Below are 20,212 nucleotides of genomic sequence, written 5' to 3' on the forward strand. Positions count from 1 at the left end.
TATTCTTAACCTACAAGGACACTGTCTTCTTAAATTGAATGAAAATATTAAAATTAACCCTGTACTCCACTGGCAAGAGTAATATGTTCATTTTGGCAGATCTGAATACTAAAAGCATATGCTTTTATAACCATTAACTTGGTAAACATGCAGTTGTTGTTAGTAATTATACACTCTCTATGCTCCTTTTTATAATGATTATTACTGATCAATACTGGTTGCTAACTGCCTTGAAATAGTAGTTTCTTCTGACATAGGAATTTCGCTGCTATTATAAATGTGTTATCTCATTTGAATCTGAAAAATAAAATCACACAGTCATAAAGAATATTTCAAAAATATTTCTTTAAACCAATCGAGTATTTTCAATTAAAAACAGCCCTCTGGTTAGTTTTAATCATCAGCTCATGCCAGCTGATCAGAACTTTGAAATTTTCTTCTATCTCTTAACTCAATCTTGAGTGTTGTTCAAGGTCTGGAACCAGACTGTCTTTGGGATGATTGATTTATTTAATGCATTCACTATTGGCATGGGGGGAAATCTTAAAATCAGAACTTCAACTGGAACTTCATTTTTCTTTAACTTTTCTATTGGAAGATGGTGTCATGGCTTGAAGAACTCATGGGTCTCTGGTAAACTGAACTCTTTAGTCTTTGCTGAAAAATATCTTTTTACCTTTTCAGAAGTGTCAGGGACCTCTTCTCTGGCTTAACTTCATAGAAGTTTAGTAAAATGTAGTGTTTCCTTTATGCCTTATACTTCCTGAACACACTGTGCACATTCATTATAGGCAGTGAAGAAACTACATTTCCCAAGTTTCATCTCCCTAGGAAAATGGGAATTACATGGCAGAGTGTTGGATATTGCTTAGAAAATACAGAAATAATCGTATTATTGTATAAATCTAGTCTAGCAGTTTTATTATAAACAGTGAGTATGAGACCGCTTCCTTGAATTAGCACCGCTTCCTAATCTGATCAGCCTCATAATGAACTTGCTATATTGCAGGTCTTTTTTCTTTGTTATCCTGGAAAGTTTGGTAATGTAAAAGAATCAGTTAATTTGGTGGTCATTGTTATACTTGAGTGTGAGGTCATTATAAAAGTTTAAATCCTTACTATCATACATCAATACAACATATTTAAAAAACCCTTATTGCAGGTTGGAAATAAAAGTTTTAGCTAAGAAGCTTCTTGTTTGGAAATAAAAGATTACTATTGGAACCAGCTACTAGAGTACAAAATAACCTTTGATATAGTTTTGAGATGGAGCAAATGGAAGGTCACTTTTACCTTCCCTGAAACAAGAAATTCAAGTGAGCTCTAGTTTATAAGAAACAAGGCTTATTTTCATATCTCAAAATTATAATCTCCTGACTATATATGCTACTTATTATTAGAGCTTATTACTAATGTTACTTATTAATGAATCAGTGGCCTAATCAGCTCAAGTCCTTGCATTACTTCTTAGTTGCATGGATTTTATTGGTGCCCTGGCTTCCGCATGTTACATCTCTTGCATGGCTATATGATGCTCTTATTTCAGTTTCAATCACCGGACTACTTTCTATCAAGATATTTTCAACACTTTTCTTGATCTAATTGTGAAACTAGAATTTGAAAGGACTTCTTGTTACACTGAAAATTTCTGTTCTATCTAATGGCCTTTTTAAGACATTGCCTCTGTAGGATTTTTTTTTATTTATCTAAGATATTCGTTGAAATCTCTTTATAATATTTGTCCTGACAAATGGCATAGCCAAAGCTAGGTACATGAAAATCACTGGCAATGTAGTCTTTCACTAAAGGCAAGCAATTGAAAGGCCACAAGTGGACTATCAACAAACTTTTCAATAAAGTCAGGAAGCAGGCTATCAACACTTGGGCTGTTCTTATTGTGTCTGTTATCATAATTGACAGCTTGACGTAAAACCCTATCACATGACTTCTGGGTAGGTATGTAAATGGATAAGAGGTCACTTTTCACATATGCTAGCTGGAAAGGAAACACATTTAGAGGAAGTTTCACTCACAATAATGACTATGCAAATGTTTAGCTTTTTGGCTAGTTGTTAAAAAAAAAAAAGAAACCTTCCAAGGTCTGTTTTTATCATTCATTGATTCATTCACTTACTGGTTATGAAATGTTAATATCCAGATAAATTATTCTAAATAGCATAAAAATAAAATTATGTTTACTGTAATCTTAAATTTCAATCAACACAATCACAAAGGGAAAATTGTCTTTTCTGAAAATTTTAACTTTTTAAGTAGAATCAGGGAAAAAAAGGAAATTATAAAGATTTATAATTATAGACATTTTAGCCTTAAATATTTTTGAGCTGTACATGAAAAACAGTGTAGGAAAAGAACAATGACAAGCAAACCGGTATGGTGGGTGAGAAAGTGATTAGGAGTCAGGAGTTGTGGTTTTAGTGTTGACATGACAGGACATGTCTAGCCTTGGACAAGCCTTGACCCTTCTGTCCTGTGTTCTTATCTTGGAAAGAGAAAATGAAGAGGTTGAACTATGGGATCTCCAAGTTCCCTTGAAACCTTAAATTTTACAGGTGAAAGTAGCCTCCATTTAAAAATAAAAAAACTTTTCATTTTCTAGTTCTTACAATTTATTATCAGTAGTGTTTATTTAGCTCAGGAATTAGGCATACACATTTAACTTAATTCTACTGTATTCATTAAATACTCAAGAAGCACAGGCTTCAGAAAGTAATATTAGAAGTGACTTTAAGGTACCAGGATGACCTGGAACATCTTTTTCATTTTTATATGTTTATAAGTTCCACCTATATCACAATTTTATCTTGACCATTTTGCTTGCTCACTAAGGCTATATCCTTTTTCTTCAGAGTCATTTTATCTACTCTCTGGGAGATAATATATAAAATAAAAATCAATCTAAGAGTTTTGAAAGTATGGAAAGTGGAAAGTATGAATCCTCAAGGTTTAATATTTCTAAGCAGCCCACCCCAAAAGCACCTCCACTCATCAAAAGTCTATTTCTTTTTCTTTTTCTGGGGCTATCCGGAAAAATGAAGAAACCTAAAAGAACATAAAACACACCTTTCACGATACTCCCTTGAGGGTCCCTGTAAGGTTGGAAAATAAAAAGCGAAAAGATAAATTTGCCTGTGTTGATTATTCTGTTTACAGTTTAATGGTTTACTGGTTCAACTGAGAGCTGTTGTCATCATAAAGGACTGTTAGTACATAGGCCTATTTGCTGAGTCCAGCAATGTAGAATGTTTTCTTACCTTCTTTCTTTTGTTCCCAAAGCTAATTGCGAGGCATTTACAAAAGCCCCTGTTAATAACAATGGAGCGCCTTCTTGTGAATAAACAGACTCTTACTCTGAAATCACAGGCAATGTTGATTCTACCTACATGAATATCTGAGTGCTCTGTAGGCTAGGACAAGATCCAGATCTTAGGTGTTTCCCCTTAGGTGGATTTTTTTGAAGGAAGCTAGACGATCCCCATCCTTGTTTTTCTGAAACTCATTTGAGTTAGACTTAGAATAAGGTTCTCATTCCAGAGCCTGTAGGGAACTTCATCCTAAGAACATCTGCAATGAAAACTTTACCTTGCCTTCTTTTTAAGTTGTTTGGACTTTTTCAGCCCCATCCCTTCAGTCATAGCTTTTATAAAGGAGAATATTAACTTCTTTACCTCACCTTCTATTTTCTTTTGGAAATCTGGGCATAATTGTTTTAATATAAAATTTTTCTTAATTTTCTAAACAATTTCATGTTTGTGGGTATATATAAATTAAAGAATTTAAATTTTATCTGTGTATTTATGTAAGAATATGCATGCAATCAAATCTGTCAAAGGGTCTATATTGTTACAAATATAAGAGTTGCTACAAACGTACAACTTCAACTAAATTTCAAGTATCTTCCTATTTTTTGAGGAAAAATTCTTGGAAAAATCACTAGGGTATTATTGAAGCTTTGCAGAAAAAATGTACATTAATGAAAGGCATATATTTATGTACCACTTAAAGTTTTTAATTTAATTAAAAAGTAATTGATAGCTAAATTACATAACACCAACTGTCTCACAGAACAGAAATTGAGGACTCACCACCCTAAATTCTAATAAGATTATTTCCTATCATTTTAAACATTTAAAGCCTAATATAAAATCCATTTTGGTTAGGAATTCTGAATCATACTAACACCAAGAATATTTAACTTCTTCCAAAAAGAAGCTTAAATACATTTAATATTAACTTTTCATCACCTGAGAATCTGTTCAAAATTTGCTGAGTCAGAACTATCTTATTCAAACAAGGTTCTTAGAAACTGATTTTATTAGGAATTCGTGTCATGGAAATTTTCAGTGAATATGCAGTTTCTATTTTAATTGTTTTGCTCAATCATGAGGTTTATTAAATATTAATTGAAAGATGCTATATGCAAAAGGAAGTTAATAAAAGAAAAAAAAAATGGAGAGGCTCTTCATTAAGTTACCTGGCTTAAGTAGGTTATAACATATAAGCAGGTATAAATATTTCTCCTCAGAAATTTTTGGAAATGTTGATAATGCCAGCCCACAATCTAAATAGCTAAATAAATTTAAATTATATTTTATATTTTCAGTAACTGAAGGGAAATCAATACTAATTAATATCCTGCCCATTTCTTTGGCATTTAGGTTGTTATTAAATATGTTCAGTGATTGTTTTTTGTTTATTTAAGCATAATTGTCTGTTTGAAAGAAGATATTTTGATCTCATGTACCTTAAATATGGTTGAAAATGAAGAGCTGTATTGAGGTTTAATCCCTTTGAGACTACTGCTGGGAAAGAAACAGCTAAGACTATGTTGATTTTAAGTGTTCAACAGGTGGCCAAAGATAGCCTACTGGACATTTTGCAGGAATAATAAACAGAAACAAGCAAAAACTAGCAACATGAACAACAAAAAAACTGATTTACATATGCATTCTTCCAAGGAGACAGTAGTGTTCCCAATTGTCTGAGAACAAGCCAACCAGTGAGAGATACTTAGGTTCACTTGGCTTTGTGAAGCTAGCTTCTCTTTCTGAAATTTTTTCCAGTGTAATCTGAGAGGCTCATAGAAACTAACCTGAAATTAATTATTAGCAGAATTATGTAATTCTAAATATACCCCTCCTTCAGAATATCTAACCGACTCAAAATTAGGACTAGAGCAGAATCTATGAGTGGTCCTTAAGATAATTTTTATACAAAGCCAAATGCCTTCAACTGTTTTAGATTGTTTTCCTAGTATTGCTTGAGAAGAATGCACTTTGAAGGAGGCAACTGACTCTTACTGAAAAAATTTTTTTTTCAAATTGCCTGATTACATTGAATTTCTGATTAAATGCTCCATGTTGAGAACTTTTAAAACATCTTGTCATAAAATTTTGTTCTGTTTGATTTTAAATAAATCAAGTATACATTTTCTCCTTTATGCAGGCATTAAGATCCACTTTAAGAATATTTTTCATTATAATTTAATTTCTTTACTGATTTATAGCTTATTTATGGAATGTATCCTAAGCAAATTTTACATATCTTTTAACTGTCTACATTAAGTAAACTATTTCAGCTTTTTAACTAATTAATTATTTAGTTGATTAATTAAAGTTCTTTAATGTATATAATTACTTTTACCTGAAGTCTCAGTATAATTAAAATGCATGTTTGGGGAATTTTAGATGGTATTTTTGAGCCTCAGGGAGCTGTAGAAAAATAAGCAAAACCAAATATTCTCAAACTGCAGAATCACTGATAGTATGTAGAAACTAGTCTTAAAGAGAAAGGTTCTTAATAGCCTTTTTTTTTTTTTTAGCCATACTGTTATCAGAAAGGATTAAAGTAACTTATCATAAGTTTAAAGGGACTTTGACTCCAATCATCATCTTCTAGAAATTCTTACAGAAAAGCAGCACGCCAGGTTCAGTGGATTGCTGCGAATAAGTCCTCTTTTCAGTGCGAGATTCAGTTAATTTACAGCATAGCTATCTGCAGATTAAAAACCATGATTTTCCAGTGTTTTTGTTCCCCCCAAAGCCAGATAAGTTTACTTTCTTAAGCATAAAAATAAGCAATATATCTTTTCAATAAATCTGCTAGCGCTGTAGGGCAGCTGTTAACCAAACAGAGTTGGATAGGGTTACTGGAACAACCTCTGCAGGGCAGAGCTGATGATTTGGAGAGCTGGGAAGAATTTGTTTCAGCTAGTGTTCAGTGCATTCCTCACTCTATTCCAATGTGGTAAAGGATTTCCAGTGCCATTACTCTGAGTTTAAAATAAAGTAGAAACTAAATAAAGTATCAACTCTTCATGGAAAAAAAAAACACCAGTTTGAGTAAAATTAGTAAATATCTAAAACTGACTCCCTTGATGCTTCTAAACATAACTTAGGGGAAATGTTTATAAAGTGGGGCCTTTCTCCTCTAAACTGCATGTCTTCTGTGTTTTGCAAACTGCATGCTTAAAGTTATTGATTATTTTACTCAGTGCAGATGATTTGGTATGTTATGTATTTTTAAAAGCGTAAAAATTTTTTTCTAAGATATATCTCTCTCTATTGAACATTAACGTTTGCTTTTATTTCAGCTCATTTTGTAATCTAATTAATGTCTAATTGTTATGTTCTAAGCACTCATTTCTCTTGTATGCTTTAATTAATAGAGAAGCATATTGCAATAGCTTTTTTCTGAAATATATTCTAGGAATTTTGCTTTTCAGAGTAAGGTTTTCTTTGCTTTTTTTTTTTTTTAAGTTGCCTCTTGGGAAAATAAGGTTAATGCCATGTACAGTGCTAGTTTGCATGTGTTCATTTAAATACTAAAAACTGTAGTACTGCTCGATCCATATCTGACTGCTAGGTTTCAATTGACAGCTGAGGATTTGTGACTGGACCATGAATCAAAACGGCAGGCATTTATACCCCAGTACCAGTGAGGATACATTGGGAATTACTTGGCAAAGGTAACATTTTAATTATTTCCAACCCTACACTTACACCTAAAAATTACATGAGCTACAGTGTTTGTTTCTAACTAGCTTTACGGAAAGTATATGTTAAAATTTTAGTTGTTTTAGCTATACCATTCCTCTTTCCCTACCCTCTTCCTCCTTATTTCTTATTGAGATATAACTTCAAATTAATAGGAGACTAGAGCAAATAGTAATTAATGACTGGAATTTCTGAGTGCTGTCAGATGTCGTCAACAGTTTATAATATTGGTGAGGGTGGGGCAGGGAGGGGGAGGAGGTTATTTGACACTTAGATTTAGGACCTGAAAATTGAAATTGTAGTTTTAGGGAAGACTTTTCAGCTATCTGAGGGTAAAATATTGGCTTTTCCCATTATAGATTTTTCTCATTTCAACTCTTTTTCTTTACTGTTAACTTTAAGTCATTTTAGACTCATTTACACCTTTCTCAAAGGAGGAAAGATAAAATGTTCAGATTAGTCAATTTAACTGTTTATTAGCAACACTCATGAATTTCAGTGTGTGTGTGGAGCGGGGTGGGGGGTTGTTGGAATCAACAGCTAGAGAAGGAATTTTGTTTAAAAAAAAATTTAACTTCTGTTTGTACCTTGATGTGAATCACTTGAGAATTGATTTGGTTGGCTGAGAAGATCACTCTAAAATTTCATTTTTGAAAGTAGTTTTGATAGTGTCTCATTTATTGGTTTTAGAAAGTAGGTAGTGCTAATTCAACTTCTTATGAATTATTTCAGTAAAGAATAAATTGTGTCAAACTGACAAATGATTAAAATTCATGATATAATCATATGTAATGAGATAAAAATTTATAGAAGACTGAGGTAATCCCATAAGGAGTTTAACAAAAGTAGAGCCAACATAATTTTCCATCTCTTCTCTGATTGTCATCTTCTCTTTACTGAGCATCCCTATGTTAAAAGTACGTTCTCTAGTATTGGTTGTAAAAGGCCTGCCCATCTTCATATGCATGATAGGAAAAAAGAATAGAGTTTCAAAGAATGAAATTAATAAAATTTCCACTTTTAACTCAGGTAAAATTTAAGAAAATTCGTTAGATTCTGTTTTAAAAGCTTGTTGACTTTTTAAAATTCACTTTCTGAAATGAATGCCATATGACTTTTCCTCTTTTTAGAGACTAGTATAGCATCCACTATAAAATGTATAAATTTTTACCTTTTTGATTTTTTCCATGAAGCTTATATTATTCAACCATTTGGAAAAAATACAATGTATACTTAGAAAGAAAAGATAAACTCAGTGAAAGAAGATAAACTATTTATTTATTTAAATAGTCTTTGTTAGTAAGTATTTTAAAAGTTGATTTGACTTGGTAACAGTGTTTGGGTATAATTTTATTTATCCTTACATTCCATGTTCTGTTGGTTGGCTAAATGGCCCATTTCTACATATAATCCTTACTGTATTTAGAAAAAATTGCAAGTTAGATGGCAAGTGCTTGTGTTTTTTAATGTGGATGTAGCTGTGTGAGTTTCCAAATCTGTGGGTTACTGACTGACATTTACTTATCTAAAACTGGGTAGTATTGCTAAAGTACATTAAAATGAAATGAGGGTATAAATTGCTGGAGACTTAAAATGTAACTGCACCTAGTTCCTAGTAATGTTTCAACTCAAAAATGGATGTTCCCCAAAAGAAAAGGTGAGTGGACGATGAGTCATCCCAGAACACAGGGACTGGAGTGGATTAGTATGATGACTAAACTCATTTCTTAAGAGAGCTTTGTTCATCTTACCCATCACCTTCTTGGTGAAAAGTTGGTATGGTCATCAGCTTCAGGTCATAATCACTTAGGAAAAAAAATCAATTCATTTAAGTGAAAATTTTATTTTTTCTCTCCAAAATAATTTTTGGGGATTGGTAGATAATGATATGTAGAATGGCCTTAATGCTTCAAAAAGCTTGACAAAGGTAGTTGGCTTTCTTCCCTTTTTATCATGATTCAGGGGGCACATAATTGATAACAGCAGGTGAAACGTTCGTACATTCAACAGGTATTTATTGCAACTCTGTGGTGGGCAGTCCCAGACACTGCATGACTAATACACACCCTCACCATTCTTAAAATAAAAGTATCCTACAGTTCATAATAAATGAACTCAAAGGAGACAGCAGCTTGCTTTGCTTTGTTATATTTATCCAAAATAAGAGCAAGTCGAGTCTGTATTTGATCATACAATAGGCCATGTCTGTGGCACAACATATGCATAATTTATGCATGGTTTATAATATGTGTCTTGCAGTTATTTATGAAACATAATAGTTTTTTTTTTCTGAAAAAGATATCGAAAAAGAAATCAGAAATGTCTGTAACGCTATTACTTTTAAAGTCGATAACAGACATCTGAAATCTTCAGGCCATTGCTACAACTTTCGAGGGATCTGAATAAATTAAATCGTGTGCCTCTGTCCTAATGGAATAAAGAAAATATCAGGTTGTTTTTGTTGTGGCCCCCTGGAGACTTTGCAGTAGCAGAGGACAAGGCAAACAAAGTGTTTGGTTTTACTTTGATTGCTCTTCGCTGCCATTACCTTCTTGGTAAAATCACTGTCCATGGTCGCCTCCTTTGTGCCCGTCCTTCTGTAGAGGTGTTTCCATGTCAAAGGCAGTTTCTTCCTCGGGACTGAAAATGGCAGTGCCCAGGGAGCTATGCAAGTATAAGTCAAAGCTGGAAGATTTCCTCCATCCTCTTCTGTCTCCACGCATCCCCCAATCCCAGTGTATAAACATTCCCTTCAGAACTGAAGCTGACTCCTTTGGAAAGTTTGCACAGACTTATTAAGTTGCAACCCTGAAGGTGTTTTGTTGTTTTGACCTTAGAATTTTGAGAGCTGTGTGTGTGTGTGTGTGTGTATGTGTGTGTGTATGTTGCTTGCATCTTGAAAATGTGACTTTTTTTCCTAACCCAAAGGTCAGGTACTGCAGTTAACCCAGAGTGAAATGCCTTGGCGGAGTGCTCACTTCTGCGTGAGTCCGGAGGGGCTCAGCTCTTAGCAGGGTAATAGGTGATGAGTTGCTTATGCTGTTCATGAGAGTACTGTTGTGTCTGTGCTTTGTCCTCTGATGTGGACAAATTACACTGTTACATCTGTGAGTTATGTGGGTATAAACAAATACAGGAGTTAACTCCCTAACTGGCTTGCTTTCTTGAAGCTATAGCCAGAACATAGCTTGTACTATCAAATATGAAAGAGCAATATATTTGAATGAACAAGAAAGCCACAGGACAATCCAAGAATAATATAAACAGAAGTTATTTTAAAACATTGGAAGGAGTGCTTTATGCAAAAGAGAAACTGGATTTATTGTTTCAGTCCCTCTTTTCCCCCTTCACCTCTTTCAAGAAAAGGCAAAGCCACAAGTGAGTGGCTGTATGTGTCTGATGGCTTCTATAAACATAGCAGCAGCCTTCAGATGGCTAAAATAAACATGTGCGTGTTACTGAAGGATATGTTTACACAAACCATTTGCTCAGCCTCTGAAATAATGAATAAATGAAGATTTTACTGAAATAATTGGAGGGATTTTTGTGTTTCTGCTGATGCCATAATTGAATGGCACCGAAGAGACTTTTATCAGCTATTTTCCATGTTACATGTGTTAGCAGTTCCTTTCTATGAGTTGAATACTTCATTCTGTAGTGACTTTACACATGTTTTTGTAAGAAATTGTCGTTTATTACTGCAATTCTAGAGAGTTGCTTGATTTCCCAGGAGAAATTTAGCAGCCAGTAAAGATTATTTGGATCTGATTGGTCAGGAGGAGGAGGGCAAAAAGGAAGGAATAATAGCATTCTTTTCATACATTTAAGTCTATTTGCAAAACCCTCTCCTCAAACTTGTACCATTTTCATTGCTTCATCCTTTAAACTTTTCTTTGTAAAATATGTCCTCAATGACCTAAGAATGAATATTTAAACAAAATAATTTTCACTATTGTGTTGCAAATTATGTTTGTATGGAAAATATACATGTGCGTATAATGTGTATGCATATATGGTGTGTATGTACATACACATGTATGCATGGGTATGTGTATGCATGTATGTGTGTATACATGTGGCATGTACAAACATATGGCATGTGTATGATGCGGGTGATGTGTGTACTGGCTTTAACACCAAAAACATTTTGGTGTATTGGGATATAGCTGATTAACAATGTTGTGAGCAGTTTCAGGTATACATTGAAGGGACTTAATGATACGTATACATGTATCCATTCTCCCCCAAACCCCTGTACTGGCTCTAGGTAATGTTAAGAGTTAACTTGTATTTCCACATTAGACGGAGACCATCCCTACAAATTCACCAGCTTAGCATTTCCTGCTTTCAGTTTGTTATCTTGACACATAACTACAGTATAACAGCTGGGTTGTTCCTGGAGTTCCTGGGGGGAGCTTTATTCTCAGAGTGCTGAATTTCCTTTTCAGCTGTCAGCTCTAACGTGTATTCAAAATGTTCGACTTTTTACACACCATTCTGGGTCCCCAGCGCCACTCTGGGACTATGATAGAAATGCTGATAAGGAGGTGGCTGAATGGGAGAATCCGGTTCAAGGAGGGGAATTTTCAAAAGCCAAAATTGCACATGACCATTGTTTGGGAACTAGAGCTGCTAACTAGTGTTGCTCTTTGTATTTGGATATTCTGTTTAAAAGAATTACTACTCCGTTTTCATGAAAATTATTTGCACCTGTTAGGAACCCAAAAATTAAAGTGTGAGCATTCTTAAAAATGGTCTTGATCTGGTGTTTATACACACGCAGTTATCTGTAATCTGGCTGTTGAAAAATACATTGGGGATTTGTTGCAGTTTTGCCTAACTTTCTCCATTTGTAAAGAAAGATTTGCACAACACAACGTTTCCTTTTTATCTAGGAAACTCTTCAGAAGACTTCCTAAGAAATTAATTGTATTCCAGCCAGACTTGCATGCTGCCATCCCACAGGAAATGGGTCAGCAATCCATTAAGATGCCATTAGATAATCTAATTTGGAACTTAATCTCTAAATTAACCATGCTCCATACTTGAAGCATACTTGAGAGAAAGAAAAAAAGTTTACGTTTGAATCGATAGGGGAGCCGAAGCGTGAAGAAGGCTGTTTGTTTTTTCTGTAGCTGTGGTCACGTCTCAAGCCGTCTGGTAACCAGGAGAAACCAGACATGATGTAATTCCAGATTGAACTTGAACTTCAGGGACTTAGGATAGGGGAACAATGGACCGTAGGAATCAATAATGTCCATTTTCCACATGATTATGTTTGGAGCTTTACGTTAACCTTCATGGGAGAAGCAGCAGGATCTGCAGTGCGACTGAAATGGGATGACCAGAGACAAGATGTCAGAGGAAAGAAAACAACTTTTTCCATGATATTTTCTGAGCAGCACTGCAGATTCCAGCAGGATTAGAAAAGTTCCCGCTCTGCAGTAAACGAGTGGCCTGTTCAGAGCACTCTTTGTTCGCTTAGGTAGGACAAACTTAATCTTACGTTTCCTGTCAGATGATTTTTGGCTGCACTAGGGGAGAGGGAGGAGCATGATGCAGAAAATTCCCAAATGTCAACCTTGCTGATTAACCCTTTGCGATGAAAGAAGTACGTTAAACACCTACTTTATTTGGAGATGTTTAATGGAAAGTGCCGTATTTACATATGTATTAATTCCCTAAGAAATTTAGCTCTGTGACTGGCCAACGCACCCTTTAATAACTTCCTTTTTTCATTCTCATGTTTGCCAGTGCTATTAGGAAGTATACAGTGCGTTTTTAGTCATATTTACTTAGATGACAGAGTGTGTGAATTGAGTAAACAGGATAATAAATGTAATAAGAAACTACAAAAGGAGAAAAAGGCAAAAATTCAAGACATTAAAGAAGACAAATTTTGAATATTCAGAAATTGTAGAAATTTACAGTTATTCTCTCCTTTGTTAATTTTTGTTTTATGACAGAAGGAAGATTTTTTTTGTACATGTGAACAGAGTAGCAGGCATAACATAAAAACATGTTCAATTCCTTAATCATTTGTGATTTGATGCTTCAGAATTCTGATACCAAAAAAAAAAAAAAAATGATTCTCTCTTTTAGAGGTGAAATGGTGCAAATAACACTGATTTTTGCTTTTAAAGGAAAATCATTTGGGAAAGGATCGCATTTTGCTTTTGTGTAAAACTTAACATTTCTATTTAATTTAGTATGCCTAGGGTGATTTTCTGTAGTGAAAGACACTATTTGGAAGCACTATTTTTGTAGAGAATTTTGTCTGCTCTTGAAGACTTACATATGCTAATAAGGGGGCTGTAGCACTTGTAACAATAGCCCTGAAAAGGAGCCGGGGACAGAGAGGAATACAGACTAGAGAAGGAGGAGGGAAATCCACACGCAGGATTCTCTATGGGAGGAGATCAAATCACTGCTTTGGAGCCTGATAATTCTATATTTTTAATTGGCTGAAACCTCCCACAGCTACATAAATTGTTATATACATATGCATCTGTATACTGTAATTTATTTACAATAATGATTCTCTACCATTTTCAGTTCTAAAACACGACAAGTATCTAACATAGTTTTGTTTTTTAAATTTGGCCAGTTCAGGGGAAGACTGTTTTTCTTACTTATGGCTAAACATTTTAAGGAAGTAAGTTTTTATTACTCTCAAGTATATTGATTGCCTTGTTGAAAGGTCTAGGATTTTGTAAGAGCTGTTTACTAACGGTACAGACATTAGAATGAGCACATTAGACCTTTAGCTGCAGTGGCCGCATACATAAGGGCTCTTCTTGCCCTGTGCTGTTCGTTAAATAACATATTTCACTGGCATATACCATTATTTCACTTAGACAACGCTAGTACTCACACATGGTAAATTTAACATGCCATCCAGCATGCCGTGATAACAAAACACATCTGAAACAACTGAATATAAATTAATGAGCTTTGACGGCCTACCGATTTGATATGTTATTTTCAAAATCGTTGGTCCCCAAAGAGTAGCAATAAAGCAAGCTATTTACCTACTTAGTTAAGAAACAAATACATTTCTCTTTCATTACTATGAAGTGCTATTGCTTGCAGTTAGAATAATTCCATGAGCCACCTGCAGTTTATGATATTTGGTGTTTCCCAGAGAGCCCACAAGAGTACTTTGCAGTTCAGGTAAGAGCCAGCCAGGGAGCTTTCCAATACAGATTATTACAAATAGTAACAATCATTAGAAATCATCTTGCATGCAAATAGGATCATTCCAATGGTAATAATGATCCTTAAAAAATGGGGAAATAAATCGAAGAAACCCAAGACCTGAGTAAAGCACTTTGTATATTTCACTTCTGGTTTTAGCTCAATCAGAAGTGGAATGCAAGCAAGCAATTTATAGACATGCAGCAACATCTGTATATACATCAAAAAATGCAAATATTGTCCTCAGATGAAAAGAATCTTGAATTAGACAAATAAAGTAGTTTTGTGTGTTGAAATTTAGACTCAAAAGTTATACTTTTTAGGGAATTCCATTGTGCCTAAATGATACGGACCTTAATTCATAGAAATATCTTGTATAATTCAGGGATAATATGAATTCTTGCTTAGTAATATAAATAATGTGTTTCACAAAAGAGGGAGATGAGGTGAAGTGTAGTGGGTTAGAATGTAGGCTTTAGAACCACACTGCTAGATGTCAAATTCTGGCTTCTACAACCTAACAGCAGGAGTTGGGCAAGACACAATTTCCCAGCTTCAGTTTCCTCATCTGTAAAATTAGAATAATAATCGTACTTTTCTTATAGGTGTATAATGAGATTTGAAAACTTTAAATTAGGTCTAGCATGTAGATCAGTACCTGGCAAATAGGACATACTCTGTAAATGCTAGTAACTGGTATATTTAATAAATACTGTCTTCTTTGCTCTAATACATTAATGAATTCTTCTATTTTTATGTAATTAATAATTCATAAATATATGGGTACTTAAATATCACTCCTATATTCCTTCCCCTGGCCTAAGTGGGCATTTTTTTCACAAGACATAGTCTGTAGCATTTGTATTATATCTAAATAAGCTGCCAGTCCAAATGCACACATCCAGGACAGCCTGGTTTCTGACTTGATACTTAATTATACTGTTCTTGATTGGTTTTTCCAGCAGATTTTAGCTGTTAGTAGGGAAAGCGTTTATTGTGCATTTGGGGAGAGATACTAATACTTGTGTGCTAATATTATGGAAACAAAATTAGGAATGTTTAGCCAAGTAAATGATAAACTTTCCTTCTTGGGGGTATTTGAAACAGGAACAATGGAACTAAGGGCGAATCTTGCTTTTAAATGAAAGTATTTATTTTACTTATTATCTCATGCTTTCTGGGCCATTGCTTATTTTTATTGCTGTCTATAAGTAATGTGGCTACTTGTACAGTTGAGGTATGTATGAGTATATACAGTTCTTGGTGCTTCATTCCTGTAATTTTTTTTAAAGCTTCTTGAAAGAGAACTATCTCTAAAGCAGATGTGGTAGTCTTATGATTTAAATCAGTATGCAAAATCTGAATGGGTGATATGATTAGTCCCCTCAAAAGTATTAGAACACTGGATACTTTTGACATTTTATAACATGTTTGACAAGTGGGTTGCCTAGCCCTTTTTCAGAAGCACATTGAAATTTGCCATTCTTCAATTTGAATAATTGAAGGAAGCCTGTGTCTTTGGTTCTTTACTCAACTTATGATTCCATATATGTTTTTTTTGGTACCCCGTGGTTCTTGGGTTGTTACCAAGTTAAAAGCTAAGAACCTAATCCTTTTTGGCCTAGAATACACAGTCACAGAATGCATAACTTTTAAAAAGCACAACCGTCGACTTTTGACTTGCCCAAAGGAGTTTTCTCACTTTCATTCTTTGAGTCTCTTTACTCCTTCTGGATGCAAAGATGAACAGTTTTATCCAGTTTGTCCTGGATTTTAAATATATAAAAAGTGTATCATTTTTAAAAAGAAGTGGGTATCTTCTTCCTCCTTCATCCTCACCATAAGGTCACTCTAATAGTTAAACTTCAACTAGATTTATTTTCAAAGGAGATAGATATATCAAATATCAGAGCTGTTTGATCACCTAGACCAACCACATGTTCTGTGCATAAGTCTGCTGCAGTGCTAGCCAGGTTATAATCCAGCAGTGTGGGGCATGGGAAATTCATTGTCTCTTGAAGCAAATACATTTTGCCTTTAGAAAACTGTGTTCAAAAGTTCTCTTGGATGTTTGGTTAATGCCTAACTTCCCAGGGAAGCAATGTAATAGTTAAATGGCCATGGGAATCATATAGAAATAATTCACATCTGAGATGTTGGTGGGTAACTTTGGATGAGTTTAAGCCTCAACTTTCTCATCTGTGAAAAGGGGATAATGATGGCAATGTCAGTAATTCACTGAGAAGATTAAGTGACATAGGATGTGTGAAACACCCAAGATGATATCTTATTTATAGAAGGCCATCAGCATCTTCTGAAGGTTTCTCCCTCTATGCTAATTCTGTCTACCGGAACCACATGGAAGATATCTATATTTCTTTTCAACTCAACTATCATGTCTTCCCTGTCTCCCTTTACCTGTTTTCAAATGACATAATTTGGTGTATTTCTTCACCAAAGTAATGCCATACAGTTTGTTTCTCTTGAAGAGTGATACAGGGAAGAAACACAATGCTTCCAAGATAGTCTGATCAGAATAAAATGAAGCCATACCGTCACCTACCATTAATGTAATTTGTTTGCATCTTCCCTTTGGGGAAAAACCACATTATATATTTGACCAGAATCATATGAGAATATTATCCATGAGGTCAGATGTATTGAATTTTTTTTAGAATTTTTATTTAACTTTTATTCGTTTTTAACGAAATATCTCAATACATACTGAGAGCATATATAGAGTAGGAGTCACTAGCATGAATTCTGCTGTGTGTTATGGTATTGTCAGAATCTTTGGGGCTCTTTTTTGGTGCCTGATTTTTCCACGAAGTGCTTGTATTCTTTTTTTTCTTCTTTTACTAATATGGCAGTTTTATATATATATATATATATATATTTTAAAGATGTGCTTTCAGTTATGCTCATCTTCTGTTTACCTTTAAAAAAAAAAAGGTGATTTGGCAATGAAAAATTTAATGAAGACCAAGTATATGCGTGGTTGAAGATATACTGCTGAAAAGCTTAATTTGACTTTGAATATTTTGAAATCTTTCAATTATATTCTTATCTCTTAATAGACAGCGACACAGATTATTGGATTGAAAATTAAATTCCACATAATTTTCATTCTGTTAGGAATTAAAATCAGTAAGCATTTTACATATAACTAGTCGGTATATGTACATAAATATGAAAGTGTGTTTATATTATCCATTCTGGTGATTATTGCCATTGACTTATGTAGAGAGAGTTGATATTTGAAAAGCACTGTTACCTTTTTACCTAAGAAACTGTACAATTTGAGGCATTGTTTTTTGAGATTAAATGATCTAGGTTATTTTGTTTGATTAAACATTTTTCTTTATTATAATCTTTGAATTAGTTTTACCAGATTTTTTTCAACAGTACTACCAAAAATTTCTAAAAATATCTTTGCCTTATAATTCTGAGTTTAACCTTCAAATTGGCAATAAGAGGCTTATAAACTCATATATAGGGTCTGCACAGTGTTAATGTCTGAGATTTATTTCTCCCCGAAGGCTCATAAACAGTATTGACAAATATATCACACACTGCAATTTTGACATGGTCATAATGTAGGATGGGAGGTTCGAAAGGTTTAAATAAACATCTAAATTGAATTTGTTAGATATTCTGCAGTAAGAGTCCTTTTAGTCACTAGCATCTATTTATTTTTATTGAGGATTTTCCAAAGGCTAACAATACATGTCTTTTCTAAAGAACTGAGTAAGAAAGCTATTGCAAATTAAACCCTGAATTTTTGTCTTTTCTGCCATTAATTGGTAAACTTCTCCATTTAAGAGCCACATCTATTTTCAAGCATTAAAATACACTTTATTTTCCTAAAGTATGTAGTTTCTAAATGACTTCCGAGAGCCCATTTAATTTGGGACTCATTAATTTTGCAAAGTGATTCACTTGTTGTTGACATTGTCTTTTACTGTCAAGGATTATCCATTTGAGCTAGTCTTTTTTGTTTTTCATACATGCTTCCTGCTTTAGGTTAAAAAATAAGGGAGATCCATCTTTGTCATTTATTTGTTGAGAAATGATTAGCATCAGCTATGGCCAGTAATAAGGATTGATAAGGTCATTTTCTTTACAGATCTTACCTTTCAGTCAGTAAGATAACCATAGTACAGATAATTATGATATGAGGTAATATCATATCATATCATACAATAGTGCTATTGTACTATATAACTAAGTGCAGTGGAAGCATAGTAGAGAGAAAATATTTACTCATATGTCATGTAACACTCTTCCCAGTCAGTGATGCAAAGTGCAGAAATAGTTGTTGAAGATGTGTGTAGGAAGAAAGAAATACGTGAAAACAATTAAGTCTCTTAGAAGAGGTTTCAGTAACAACTTTTTATTCTGTAGAATTATGATTTTTTCATCTGATGATGACGTATCTTTTTAGTTTCAATCTTTGATTTCAAGTATTATTTGGTTACTCCTGCATAGTTAATTTTTGTTAATATGGAACATCTCTCATTTTAAGTCCAGAGATGCCAGTTTTCTTATCATAGGGGGCCAAATCGCAATGTACTCATGAAACTATGTGATTATGAGCAACATTTTTAGAAAATAAATAGTTGGGTGTGATTTGGAATATTTAATTGATTTGCTTGTTTATCCAAAAATTATTGAGTACCTGCAATGTACTAAGTACTGTATTAGATGGAGAACAAAAAGAGAAATGGACTTTGTTTTTATGGAGCTCATAGTCTAATCACAAAATCCTTTGAGCGTAAAAGGTTACTGTGAAGTTTTTCCTATTAAAATATTGACTCAGAAGTATGTACCTAGACACATAGTAATAAGCTTAATTATTTCTTTAAAAGTATCATGAGATTAAAAAAAGTTACATACCAAGTTCTTTTTTTTTTAATCCAAGCTTTTTCTTTTGGGGGGGTGGGTGGGTAGGGAAATTGTTTCTTCACGTTAATATTCCATAAAGGTTTCTGTACCTTTGGAATTCAAATATGAAAAAAATGAGGATGTCTATCTTGATAGCTACAGTAGTAGAATCCATCTCACTTCATGGTTCCAAAAATAAAGAAAAGAATGTAAATTAAATTTAGAGGATCAATTAAATTTAAGACACTGAAGTTGTGTTTCCATGCCAGACCATGACAAAACTGGGTATGGAATTGTCGGTTGGATGTTTTCTTGGTTCATGATTATTCGTGCAGCTGTTACTTAACTGACGTTCATTCCAAGTTTAATATTGAAACTAACAATGTGTCTGGTTAGGTATACTCAAAATGCGTGGTGTGGGGTTGTCTATGATATGTAGGTCTTGTTTTATTTTCCTCTATGTGATATTTGTTTAATGAGGGATTATGCCAGTAGCAAACTCCGGGAATTGGTGATGGACAGGGAAGCCTGGTGTGCTATAGTCATGGGGTTGCAAAGAGTCAGACACGACTGAGCAACTGAACTGAACTGAACTGATGCCAGTAGCAATTAGACAACTGTTTTTCAAAATTTTTTGTTTTAAATAGTCCCAAATACAGCATAGGTGAAGTTAGAGTCAGTTGAAGACGGGCAAGACTCTCCTCTGCCTACTCCCTGTGGAGCTCCACCCACACCCCTCTCCCAGCTCCCAAACTCAGAGCAGCTGGGATGTGGAAACGTAACTGACAGGGAGGAAGAGGTTTCTGGTGTCAGCTTCAAACTAAGTATTATGCACTGGCCTTCCTGGAAAATATACTTTCTCTTATTGTGAGGGAAAAGGAATCATTTTCATTATGGCTTTCAATTTTGTTCAACCAATAGGCAGATAAAAAAAAATTGAAATACGTCACAACTGTTGTTAATTAAAACAAGATCAGAATATAACTTGCAAAGTATATTGATACTGTTGTAGATTTGCTCTTTTCTTCTTGACAGAAAATCATACTATGTTTACATCAAAGTGGACCAAATATTTTAGGAAGAATATCCTCCCTCAGAGTTTACCTGTGGATGAGTCT

General features: G+C 34.0%; 1 protein-coding gene across 9 annotated transcripts in view; it reads left to right on the forward strand.

Annotated features, from left to right (window-relative positions):
- The window catches only part of NFIB (nuclear factor I B), a 245,315-nt gene that overhangs the window by 218,248 nt on the left and 6,855 nt on the right, over positions 1-20,212 (forward strand). For 7 of the 9 annotated variants that reach the window (XR_009691146.1, XR_009691147.1, XM_061132850.1 and 4 more), the window contains one exon: positions 6,897-6,985. The exons of the other annotated variants lie outside the window; for them this stretch is intronic. Coding sequence is in view for 5 of the 7 variants with exons in the window: in XM_061132850.1 (XP_060988833.1) it covers positions 6,897-6,985 (89 nt within the window). In the remaining 2 variants the exon portion in view is untranslated. The remainder of the gene's footprint in view (positions 1-6,896; positions 6,986-20,212) is intronic. 9 annotated transcript variants of the gene reach the window in all.

This window comes from Dama dama, chromosome 29, assembly GCF_033118175.1.
Source record: "Dama dama isolate Ldn47 chromosome 29, ASM3311817v1, whole genome shotgun sequence".
Lineage (NCBI taxonomy): Eukaryota > Metazoa > Chordata > Mammalia > Artiodactyla > Cervidae > Dama > Dama dama.